The sequence below is a fragment of the Physeter macrocephalus genome, chromosome 13 (assembly GCF_002837175.3).
Source record: "Physeter macrocephalus isolate SW-GA chromosome 13, ASM283717v5, whole genome shotgun sequence".
Taxonomy (NCBI): domain Eukaryota; kingdom Metazoa; phylum Chordata; class Mammalia; order Artiodactyla; family Physeteridae; genus Physeter; species Physeter macrocephalus.
Window position 1 is genome coordinate 332,632 of NC_041226.1, and position 13,146 is coordinate 345,777.

Here is a 13,146-nt window from a genome sequence, read left to right on the forward strand (position 1 = left end):
CCAACGCGCCCAAAAAAAAAAAAAAAAAAAAAATTATTTATAGCATGTAATTGGTTATTATTTTAAATGAATTAGTTTTTACATTTCTGAGTTTTAATTTCTAACACAATAAATATCAATAGCTGGGCTTCCCTGGTGGCGCAGTGGTTGAGAGTCCGCCTGCTGATGCAGGGGACGCGGGTTCGTGCCCCGGTCCGGGAAGATCCCACATGCCGCAGAGCCGCTGGGCCCGTAAGCCATGGCCGCTGAGCCTGCGCGTCCGGAGCCTGTGCTCCGCAACGGGAGAGGCCACAGCAGTGAGAGGCCCGCGTACCGCAAAAAAAAAAAAAAAAAAAAAAAAAAAATCAATAGCTATAGCCCACATAACACAAGCTCTTTGGGGTCCTCAATAATTTAAGAGTGTTACAGGGTCCTGAAACCAAAAAATGTGAAAATGGCCCTAAAACAATTGTTCCATAACTCCATGGAGGTAGTTCTTATATTAATAAGTTTGAAATCTGCTTCCCTATTGCTCTACCATAGTGCTATTTCTACCTTAAGAACTATCACAGGGGGCTTCCCTGGTGGCGCAGTGGTTGAGAGTCCGCCTGCCGATGGAGCCTGTGCTCCGCAATGGGAGAGGCCACGACAGTGAGAGGCCCGCGTACCGCGCAAAAAAAAAAAAAAAAAAAAAAACAACTATCACAGGCTATTGTTAAGTGATTTTGATTATTACTTTTATGTTTTCCATAAAGGCACTCAATTATTTCAAGATACACACCACGTTCCCTGTATCCTCTAAGATAAACATCCAAATTCCCTAAACCATTCTTCATTTGCTACAGTTCTCATCACCAGCACTACCACCACTCCCCGAGTACCATCCAGCCACACTCTGCACATGCATTTGCCAATATCTTTTCTTCTTTGTATTCTCAATGTCCAGGGCAACCTCTGAAGAGAACAAGAATTTTACTGAATCAGTAAAGCGTGTCTCTTAAAAGGTAGCACCAAGAAGCAAACACACTGCTCCAGATCGCTGTTCTTCAAACTGTGGGACATAATCCATGTTATCAGCAGATGCAACAGATCATGAATGGCATTTTTTTTTAATGACATAGAATAGAATAAGCAAAATGGAAAATATCCTTGTTACCTGTCAGGCACACCAATAAGAACTGATTCATGAAATTTCTTTGAAATTATGAGTCATCATTTCAAATGCTTTTGTTACTATGCGGCATGGTCCAAACACTTTCAAAACTACGGCTCCAGACCACACTTCCACTGCTTTCTCCCCACTGATAAGCACATCAGGCTTGCTATTAACTGATCTGGCATACAACTGTCCTCTACTACCACAGAAAATATTTCTGGTATGGCTCTTTAGATGAGCTGAATGGCTTCTACACATACTCATCTTTATGACCCTGAGCAGTTTTTCACTCATCAGGCAGGGGTTGTAAACCAGTAGCACTAGGCCAAATTCAGCTCTGGATCTTTTATTCTGCTGGGTCTCTTTAAAATTTTATTTTATAAATAAATATGAATGCCTTTAAGCAGGGCACACATGCTCCAGAATGGCACAGATCCCTCATCCCAATTATATTACACCGCCACCATTCTATAGTTGTCTGCTTGGCTTCCTGAGAAATTGGAGTTTGCAACATATGATAGAGGAATGGTAGAAATAACCTGTCAAACAATGAAAGATAGGAAGTGTAGGTAACTGTCCATCACTGTACTAACCAAAGGTCTTATGTAAGCACATAATACCTGGGAGTGTATGCTGCCCAGACACCATGGTGAGCAGCTTCTCCTGTTCCTCCATGAGTCTTTTCAGTTGCTCCAACTGTTGCCTCTTCAGTTGTTCCTGCTTCTTCTGTTGTACTTCTTTCAGCTTTTTAAACATAAAACTAACTTGATTAAACTAACTTAATATTTCTTTATGGACCTTTGCCCCTTACATTTATCTTAATCCCTCCCATCTCCCTTCTCATATCTTCTCTAATAAAGAGTTTCAAAGAGGGCTCTCTGGGGACTTCCCTGGTGGTCCAGTGGTTAAGACTCCGCGCTCCCAGTGCAGGGGGCCCGGGTTCAATCCCTGGTCAGGGAACTAGATCCCGCATGCTGCAACTAAAGACCCTGCATGCCGCAACGAAGACCTGGCACAGCCAAATAAATAAATAAAAATTTTAAAATTCTAAAAATTAAAAAAAAAAAAAAAAAGAGGGATCTCTAAGTAACTAAATCTGCCACCGAAACTAAACTCTCAACTAAGAAACAGAAAAAGTCACATGAATCTTTTGACTCTTAAAACAGGATAGGTATCAGTACATTTATAATAAACTTTTCCTCCCTAATATTTGGTCAACCATTTCCAATTTAGTTTTTACAAAGTGAGGGAGAAACCTAAGATGTTATCGTAAGTGCTATATTTATATCCTACATATTAAACATGCTTTAATGTTTCATATCAAACAAAAGACAAAATATGGTATTATGAGGCTTTCACAGTAAAGGGGAAGAAACAAAAAGACCTGGAACAGGTGACCTTTCATCGTACCTGCAATAACTGTGTGATAACACAGATACATATTAAGTCAAATCCCGTTTTACCTGTTCAAGCTTTTTAAAAAGTGGGTCTTTATAAGCCACTTCTTTGAATTCATTCACAGGATCTGAAATAAATTCATTTTTGTTATCCTCCCAGCGTCCAGGAGCATGCTGACATGCCACTATTTGTGTTCCCTCTTTAGCTGAAGGAAAGACTCTCTGTGTTTCAGATTTATCTGACTGTAACTTGTAAGGGCTGTTGGGCTCCAACTTCTGTTCTTCATGAAGTGAATCTTCTTCACTTATAAAGCTGAAGCTATTTGAAAAATCTGTGGGTTTAATAGGAAAGCTGGTAGAAATGTTCACATTTGCTCGCTTCTCTTCCTCTGCTTCCAAAACAGGAAATCCACGATTTAATATGACCCCAGCCCGAGAAGGACTGGTCATCCACTGGGTTAAGAAGTTCTGCCCACTGTTCAACTCTGAAGACGCTGACATCAGGAACATTTTAGTCCAATGACACTACTGTATTTAAATAATGTAAAAGCTAGAAGAGCTGTTAATTTCCAACACCTGTAGAAACAAGACAGCCAACAAAAATTATTAAAGCTATTCAACCCAAACCTCAACCCAGCACAAAAACCTACTGAATATTTCTTACAGGAAAGACTTTAACTAGCAAAGCAATCGGGCAATAAGTTACATATTTTTAAAACGTCTTTAAAATATCCAAATTGAGCGGATCAAAACTCAAAGTTCCCTTCTGATTTAATCAGTTACTGATGAATTTACACAAGTGCTCAATCAGTTGACCAAAAACTAAGGGAGCTAAAGCATCTTCTAAGTTATCTGATTACCAAAGGAAAAAGAGGCCACTATCAATATCCACGGTAACCACCTGCATGCGTCTGGCCCTAGTCCAGTACTGCTTCTTTGCCCAACACGGGGAACGCGTGTTCTCCCTAGTCGCAGAACAGAAGTCACCACCACCCCACGGCTTCACCTGGCACTGTCTGCTGCCGCCCGTTACTCCTCTTCTCCCTTATAACCCCTTGCCCACCAGGCAGTCTCTCATGTGCATTCCTAGAGGTCTCTGACATCACTACTTTGGCAGTCATCTCATTATTAGTGGTATTTCTCTTCTGCGTTCATAATCTACCAAGCTGTGAGTTCCTTGAAGGTATCTGTATATTCACCACTGTCTAGCACCATCCATCCCTGGGAGATAGAAGAAACTTGACAAATGTTTGCTAAAAGTAAGTTAAAATGAAATCAGAACTAAGGTTATATTGTTGAAAATAACTCAGTTTTATAAAGTACTGCTTGTGTTCATTCAATGTTCAACAATAAAAATTTCATTGGTTCATAGCACGGGACAGCTATGCTGTATGAATCATACTCTAAAACAACCAAATTCCTAGTGTAACTCTGTGACTGTGCAACAGATAAGCAACTAACATTTATTGTGTTCTTACTCTGTGCCCAATACTGTTGTAGGCACTGGGTAGACAGCAGTTAATAACTCAGAGTCTAGTGGGGAAAATACACACGAAAGCCATGTGGGGGTAGGAGACTGCAAGTTTAGACGGGGTGGACAGAAAGGCCTCACTTAGAGGAAAAGCTAAGGACCCGGTGGAAGAGGTGCATGTGGTGCAGCTATGAGGGGCAGGATAAGACCCAGTCATCCAGACTTCTTAACTCCCATCTGCAGGAAGCCCCCACCAATGCCCCATTCCTCCCGAAAACCACCAGTTCTTACAGCCCATCCCCACTATCCACCTTGACTCCTCCAGGGTGTACGTCTTTATGTTTGGGAATCTATTTATGTCAGCGCCCTTCATCCTGCCACGCTAATCTCCAAGCACGTGCTTATCCTGTCTCCGTGTCCCAAGCATCCCAATGCCAAACACTCACTGTGCGTCACAAGCAAAATCTATTATTCTTAACCTCTTCTCTCACCTTCCTGAGAAAACACCCATACCCTTGGAATATGTACCTTCTTTACTGTTCATTTTTAGACCTGGACTATTCTCCCTTCCTCTACCATCAAAGTCCCCAATTTTGAACCTCGTATGACCAGACTATATAACCTACTACTCCTTTATTGTCTACCATAACCTACAGAGTTTACTGGGATCCTCTCCTTCATTCCTGAAAATTCTCTGGCTAAACAACTGGAAGAACAGAGTTGACATTAACTGCAATGGAGAAAACTGGGGATAAAACAAAACAAAACAAAAATGGCAGTGTGATTTGTTTTCTCACTGTTATCACACTTTGAGAACCACAGCTATTACGGCATTTAAAAAAAAAAAACCTATTGCTATAGGCAACGACATGGATGAGAAAAGTTGAATCAAAGTCTGACATGAATATGTGTGATTCCATTTAGTATGAAGTTTGAGAACAGGCAAAATAAATTCACAGGTCCAGAAATCAGAATCATGGTTGTCTAGGAAGCTGGTATTGCCTGGGAAGGGGTTTCTGCCTTCAGGGATGATAGGGATGTTCTTTATCTGGGTGGTGACTACACTGGTATATATGTTTGGGCTGTACACTTAAGATTAAGGCACTCTGAGAATTCTCTGGCAGTCCAGTGGTTAGGACTCCACACTCTCACTGCCAAGGGCCCAGGGTTCTATACCTAGCTGGGGAACTAAGATCTGGCAAGCTACATGGTGTGGCCAAAAAAAAAAAAAAAAAAGATTAAGGCACTTTACTGGATATCTCTTACTCCTGAATAATATTTTTAAACTGTGGTAAGCAAACTAATTCTAACTATTTTTGAGTTGGAAACCTATGTAAAAAGGCAACAACTCTTCATCAGAATCAACCAAGTAAACTTGATTGCATTTAGATGACCTCATCAGGAAACTTATGCAATCCAAATTTAGAACAAAGACACGCTACAAGGTCATTCTGTAACATCAAAAGCCAGAAAAGGTTTTTAAAAACAACAGAAAAGATCAATGAAACTAAAAGCTGGTTCCCTGAAAGGACAAACAAAATTGATAAACGATTGGCCAGACTCATCAAGAAAAAGGGAGAGGGCCCAAATCGATAAAATCAGAAATGAGGGACTTCCGTGGTGGCGCAGTGGGTAAGAGTCTGCCTGCCAGTGCAGGGGACATGGGTTCCAGCCCTGGTCCGGGAGGATCCCACATGCCACGGAGCAACTAGGCCCGTGCACCACAACTACTGAGCCTGTGAGCCACAACTACTGAGCCCATGTGCCACAACTACCAAAGCCTGTGCACCTAGAGCCCGTGCTCCGCAACAAGAGAAGCCACCGCAATGAGAAGCCGATGCACAATTAAGAGTAGCCCCCACTCGCCGCAACTAGAGAAAGCTCGCGCACGGCACTGGAGACGCAATGCAGCCAAAAATAAATAAATAAATAAATTTATTTTTAAAAAATATAAAAAGATTGCATTACGTTCCTTAAAAAGAAAAAAAAATGAAAGAAGTTACAACCAACACCACAAATATACAAAAGATCATATGAGACTATTATGAGCAACTATATGCCAATAAAATGGACAACCTACAAGAAATGGACAGATTCTTAGAAAGGTACAATAATCTCCCAAGACCGAGCCGGGAAGAAGTAGAAAATATGAACAGACCAATTACCAGTACTGAAACTGAATGAGTAACTAAAAAACTCCCAACAAGCGAGAGTCCAGAATCAGATGGCTTTACGGGTTAATTCTACCAGACACTGAGAGAAGAGTTAACGCCTACTGTTCTCAAACTATTCCAAAACATTGCAGAGGGAGGAACACGTCTGAACTCACTCTATTTAAATGTGCCACCATCACCCTGATACCAAAACCAGACAAAGACATCACAAAAAAAAGAAAATCACAGGTCAGTATCACTGATGAACATAGATGCAAAAATCCTCAAAAAAGTTCTAGCAAACCAACTCCAACAATACATTAAAAGGATCATACACCATGATCAAGTGGGATTTATCCCAGAGATGCAAGGATTTTTCAATATCTGCAAATCAATTAATGTAATATACCACATAAACAAACTGAAGGATAAAAACATTATGATCATCTCAGTAGATGCAGAAAAAACTTTTGATAAAATTCAACATTCATTTATGATAAAAAACTCTTAGGAAATGGGCATAGAGGGAACATCCCTCAACATAACAAAGGCCATATATAACAAACCCATAGCTAACATCATACTCAGTGGTGAAAAGCATTTTTTCTAAGATCAGGAACAAGAAAAGGATGCCCACTCTCACCACTTTTATTCAACATGGTTTTGGAAGTCATAACCACAGCAATCAGAGAAGAAAAAGAAAAGGAATCCAAATAGGAAAGGAAGTAAAAATGTCGCTGTTTGCAAATGACATGATGCTATACACAGAAAATCGTAAAGATGCTACCAGAAAACCACTAGAGCTCATCACTGAATTCAGTAAATTTGCTGAATACAAAATTAATACACAGAAATCTGTTGCATTTCTATACACTTACAATGAAATGTCAGAAGGAGAAATTAAGGAAACAAGGCCACTTGCCATCACATAAAAAAATGATATACTTATGAATAAACCTACCTAAGGAGGCAAAAGACCTGTACTCCAAAAACTATAAAACACTGATGAAAGAAAATGAAGACAACACAAAAAGATGCAAAGATATACTGTGTTCTTGGATTGAAAGAATCAATATTGTTAAAATGACCATACTACTCAAGGCAATCTACAGATTCAATGCAATCCCTATCAAATTATCAATGGCATTTTTCACAGAAGTAGAACAAAAAAATTTTAATTTGTATGGAAGCACAAAAAACCCCGAATAACCAGAAGGATATTGAGAAAGAACAACAGAGCTGGAGAAATCACACTCCCTGATTTCAGACTATATTACAAAGCTACAGTAATCAAGACAGTATGGCACTGGCACAAAAACGGACATACAGATCAATGGAACAGGATAGAAAGCCCAGAAATAAACCCACACACTTATGGTCAATTAATCTATGACAAAGAAGGCAACAATACACAATGGAAAAAAGACAGTCTCTTCAATAAGTGGCACTGGGAAAACTGGACGGCTACGTGTAAAAGAATGAGATTAGAACATTCTGTAAGACCATATACAAAAATAAATTCAAAATGGATTAAAGACCTAAATGTAAGACCGGATACTACAAAACTCCTAGAGTAAAACACAGGCAGAACACTCTTTGACATAAATTGTAGCAATATTTTTTCAATCTGTCTCCTGAGTAATGAAAATAAAATCAAAACAAAAAAACAGGGCTTCCCTGGTGGCGCAGTGGTTGAGAGTCCGCCTGCCGATGCAGGGGACACGGGTTCGTGCCCCGGTCCGGGAAGATCCCACATGCCGCGGGGCCCGCGTACCACAAAAAAAAAAAAAAAGGGACCTAATAAAACTTAAAAGCTTTTGCACAGCAAAGGAAACCATAAGCAAAACAAAAAGACAACCTGCAGAATGGGAGAAAATATTTACAAACGAAGCGACCAACAAGATATTAATTTCCAAAATATAAAAACAGATCATACAGCTCAACATCAAGAAAACAAACAACCCAATCAACACATGGGCAGAAGACCTAAATAGACGTTTCTCCAAAGAAGACATACAGATGGCCAACAAGCACATACAGATGGCCAACAAGATGCTTAACAACAGTAATCATCAGCGAAATGCAAATCAAAACCACAATGAGGTATCACCTCACACCAGTCAGAATGGCATCATTAAAAAGTCTACAAATAATGAATGCTGAAGAAGGTGTGAAAAGGGAACCCTTCTACACTGTTGGTGGGAATGTAAGTTAGTGCAGCCACTATGGAGAACAGTAAGGAAGCTCCTTAAAAAACTAACAGTAGAGCTACCATATGATTCAGCAATCCCACTCCTGGGCATATATCCACAGAAAACCCTAATTCTAGAAGATACATGCACCCCAATGTTCACAGCAGCACTATTTACAGTAGCCAAGACATGGACACAACCTAAATGTCCACTGACAGATGAATAAAGAAGATGTGGTACATATATACAATGGAGTAGTAGCCATAAAAAATAATGGAAAATTGCCATTTGCAGCGACATGGATGGACCTAGAGATGACCATATTAAGTGAAGTCAGACAGAGAAAGACAAATATCATATGATATAACTTATATGTGGAATCTAAAAAAAAAAGATACAAATGAACTCATTTACAAAACAGAAACAGACTCACAGACACAGAAAACACTTATGGTTACCAAAGTAGATTGGCAGGGGCTGGGGGTGGGAGGCATAAATCAGAAGTTTAGGATTAACAGATACACACTACTAAACATAAAACAGGTAAACAACAAGGATCTGCTGTACAGCACAGGGAACTCTACTCAATATCTTGTAATAACCTATAAAGGAAAACAACCTGAAAAAGAATATGTATGTATGTATAATTGAATCACTTTGCTGAACACTTGAAACACAACATTGTAAATTAACTATACCCCAATTAAAACAAAACAAAACAAAAAAAAACTAGCAAAGTTCCCTACTAGACTGGCAAGCGCAAGCACCGTTGTGATGCAGCACTCAGACGTCTGCATCTAAAACAGAGCAGGACCCTATGGTCCCTGCCCCCCATGTCCTCAGCCTGCCTTTTTGTCTGTGGAAAAACTTTAGCCAAAGAGTAAGTTTAACCAGAGAAGTGAGAAAATGCAGAAGCAAAGAAAAGCAGTCAAACAGGACAAAACAATAAGAGTTTAGTCATTAAGCAAAGGCAAGGCACTTTAGCTCCTTCTCAAGGCTGTAGCTAATATCCTGAGCCCTCTCCGGTGGGCTGTCTTGTAAATACTGAAACCCCCATCAGGTGGGAGAAGTGAACTACATTAACTGCAGCCATGACATAAGCTGCCGCAATTCTAAGAACTGGCCTCAAGAAAATGGGAACAAACCGACTTTGGAACCGAAGATTAACTACTTAAAACAGTCAGGATGACGCTGGCCAGAGCACCGCATGACCAGCTTCAAGATGCCTGTCCGAGCTGCTTGCGCTGCTTCCACGTGGGCCCCTCCCGCCGCCTATAACAGCTCTTGACACACGACTGTCGACTGTCGCCGGGGAGGGGAGTCGGCCTTTGGACAGGAGTCGCCCTCCCCGCTCCCGGCACCCAAAAGAAAGCAAACTTTCCTTTCCACCAGCCTGCCTCTTCACTGGCTTTTGAGCAGGAACATCCGGAACTCACTTTCGGTAACACATCTCTCGCCCACGTTAAAAAGAAACCTCCCCTGCTTCATCACTATGATCCTAGAGGTATATTTACTGTCGGCATGACGCACAGAAATACAATTCCACCTTAACCTGTTACTTAGTATTGATGCTAAGGCCTTGGTAAAGGGAGCATATACAGCAAAACGCCTCGAAAGGATTATTAGCAGGTGGACTCAGATCTTCCTGATATCAAAATCTGTTTGAAACGGACGGACAGCCTTGAAACCTCTAAACACTGCCACGTAAACATTCTTTAAAGCAGCAGGGCGGGGGGGATAAATTCTCTACCTCGCGAGGCGGAAAACGTAGACGCAAACAATTCAAAGCCTCCCTCAGGCCTTGAGAAGTAACTGGTCGCTTAGGAAGGTGACTTACCGGTCTCCCAAAGTACACGTCCTTGAAAGCCACCAACACACAGCGAAGCTTTCAAACCCGGAGCTTTGCAAGACCGCACCTGCCGGCAGGGAGACCGGCCCTGACCAGCAGGAAGGTGACGCACCGACGCGCTCCTCGCGCAGCAGCTCAGAGTGCAACCGAGACCACAAGCGGAGGGAGCCCGCGAGAAGCCGCCGCGGAACAGCGCTCGCAGGCCCGATACTGACCCAGAGCTCCCCACGCTGCCCTGCGCCGCTCCCCGCGCGCCCCGCCGTCCCTCGTGGACGCAGGGCGACGAACACGCCAGCTCCTCCGGTCCTCCCCACCCCCACCCCACCCCCGCCACGAAGTCCCGCTGCGCCGCCCCGGCCTCTCAGTCCACTCACGCCAGAGCCCGAGCCGTCGTCGTCGCCGCCGCTACCCTTACAAACCACCCGCCACAGCCTCCGCAGCCAGCCCGGCTCCGCCCGGGCCCGAGGGCTCCTGGGAAATGTAGTTCCCACCTGCCCCTCTGCGCTTGCGAGAGCGCTCAGCCGGACTCATGCAAACTACCACTCCCGGCGACCCGGCGTTCCACGTTACTAGGCGCTCACGGTCCGGCGTCTTCCGCCCGGGCGCGGGCAAGGGGTGGTGGTGGCGGGCGGAGAGGCGGGGGGAAACAGCTCCCGGAGAGAACTTCCGGGACAGACCGAGCCCCTCCCCTGCCTTTCAAAACTTCGGCTGGCGCCCTCGCGGTTGGGGCGGGGGCGTCTGTCTATTTCCGCGTGTCTTTTGTTTTTTGTTTTTGTCTTCTTTGCCACGAGTGACCAAGTAAAAAAAAAAGGACAGTCGGCCACACTCTCTGATGAGTCAAAGGTAACCTTGTGATGAATTCACTCCTAAAGTAGCTATCGCTCGTCTTTTCTGCCTAATGCGTAGTTGGCTCTGCGCCCATTAGGTAATAAAGCCTAATTTTATTTTGTTATTTTTTATTAAAATAAACCTAGTTCTGTTTTGAACACTAAAGTGCAAAACTCGAAAACCGTTTTCTTAATTGCCACTGCAGATGCAGGCCCTGCAAGTTACCATAGTGTACACACCCGGGCTTTGTGTCTGTTTAAATAAATATTTAAAGAAATCGAAGTGCTATTTGTAACAACCGGTACAGTGTAAGAATCGAACTACTGTTACCAAGTCCAAGCTTGTATTGCTTGCGTCGGAGGAGAGGCCAATAATCCGAGAGAGCAGTACTTGGGGCAAGGACTAACGACTGTGTTCGGAAAGCCGGCAGACCGAGAAGATGGTGGGCTCGTGCCCCTAAAGAACCATCTTGCCTGAGTTAGAATTCAGGCTCCTTTATATACTCAAAGGGCAGTAAAGTCAAACATCTCCTGTTCCCATCAGCCTCTGGAGGGGATGGGTTAATTTCTTCCTCCCTGCCGTCAGTCATTCACAGGTGAGCCTGGTCAGGAGGTTTGTGAGCTAAACAAAGGTGTTTTAGCTTAATGCTCATTACCTGGCAGGCAGGGTTCCCAGAGATGGGCCATTGTGTATAACTTAAGCTTACAGGCAACATACCTTTAGTGATTCACTTGTAATAGAATACAGAAGGTTCTTTCCTATTACAGTCCCCCACTGTCAATGTCCATTCCACAATCTTGTGGAAAAGAAACGAATACCATTCTGCTGAACAGAGGTGATAAATATTCCTTAGAATCTTTAGTCAGTCCTTTTTACCCACAGCTATTTGAACCCAATGAAACTTAGCACTTGTTGTCTAATTTGTAAATGAACTTGGGGTTTTGGTTCCACTTCCCAGTATATATGCTAGATTCCTGTATTTCTCTGGACAAAATTAAACAAATTGATTGCCCCTTCTCCAATGGAATTCCCATCTACTTCGGTTGGATGGACAGACCTGTTGGAGGTAAACTCATGAATAGTATAAGCACCCAAAGTTTTAATGTGATTGGCCACTGCTAGCTCTTTAGCATTATAGATTCTCCTGCCTGGGCACACACCTGCAATGGCCTGCCATACAGTATTCTAAAGGGCCTTAATTTAAGCCTACTTCTGGGAGCCACTGATCAGGAGCAAGACAAGGTTGTCCGCTCTCATCACTATTATTCAACATAGTTTTGGAAGTTTTAGCCACAGCGATCAGAGAAGAAAAAGAAATAAAAAGAATCCAAATCGGAAAAGAAGTAAAGCTGTCACTGTTTGCAGATGACATGATACTATACATAGAGAATCCTAAAGATGCTACCAAAAATTACTAGAGCTTATCAACGAATTTGGTAAAGTAGCAGGATACAAAATTAATGCACAGAAATCTCTTCCATTCCTATACACTAATAATGAAAAATCTGAAAGAGAAATTAAGGAAACACTCCCATTTACCACTGCAACAAAAAGAATAAAATACCTAGGAATAAACTTACCTAAGGAGACAAAATATCTGTATGCAGAAAACTGTAAGACACTGATGAAAGAAATTAAAGATGGCACAAACAGATGGAGAGATATACCATGTTCTTGGATTGGAAGAATCAACATTGTGAAAATGACTATACTACCCAAAGCAGTCTACAGATTCAGTGCAATCCCTATCAAACTACCAATGACATTTTTCACAGAACTAGAACAAAAATTTCACAAAAGACCCCAAATAACCAAACCAATCTTGAGAAAGAAAAACGGAGCTGGAGGAACCAGGCTCCCGGACTTCATACTATACTACAAAGCTACAGTAATCAAGGTAGTATGGTACTGGCACAAAAACAGGACTATAGATCGATGGAACAGGATAGAAAGCCCAGAGATAAATCCAAGCACATATGGTCACCTTGTCTTTGATGAAGGAGGCAAGAATATACAATGGAGAAGAGACAGCCACTTCAATAAGTGGTGCTGGGAAAACTGGACAGCTACATGTAAAAGAATGAAATTAGAACACTCCCTAACACCATACACAAAAATAAA

At 42.3% G+C, this 13,146-nt stretch overlaps 1 protein-coding gene across 5 annotated transcripts in view; it reads right to left on the bottom strand.

Moving 5' to 3' along the window:
* Nucleotides 1-10,625, bottom strand: part of CPAP (centrosome assembly and centriole elongation protein) — a 56,475-nt gene extending 45,850 nt beyond the window's left edge. For 2 of the 5 annotated variants that reach the window (XM_055089401.1, XM_055089402.1), the window contains exons 1-2: nucleotides 2,599-3,373; nucleotides 1,756-1,879 (exon numbers count right to left, since the gene is read on the bottom strand). In XM_055089401.1, the coding sequence (XP_054945376.1) occupies nucleotides 1,756-1,879; nucleotides 2,599-3,042 (568 nt within the window). In that variant the 5' untranslated portion in view covers nucleotides 3,043-3,373. Of the gene's footprint in view, nucleotides 1-1,755; nucleotides 1,880-2,598; nucleotides 3,374-10,185; nucleotides 10,269-10,571 lie in introns of those variants that run through there. The other 3 variants (XM_028497411.2, XM_028497410.2, XM_055089403.1) reach the window with 3 other exon arrangements.
* Nucleotides 10,626-13,146: the final 2,521 nt, after the last annotated feature.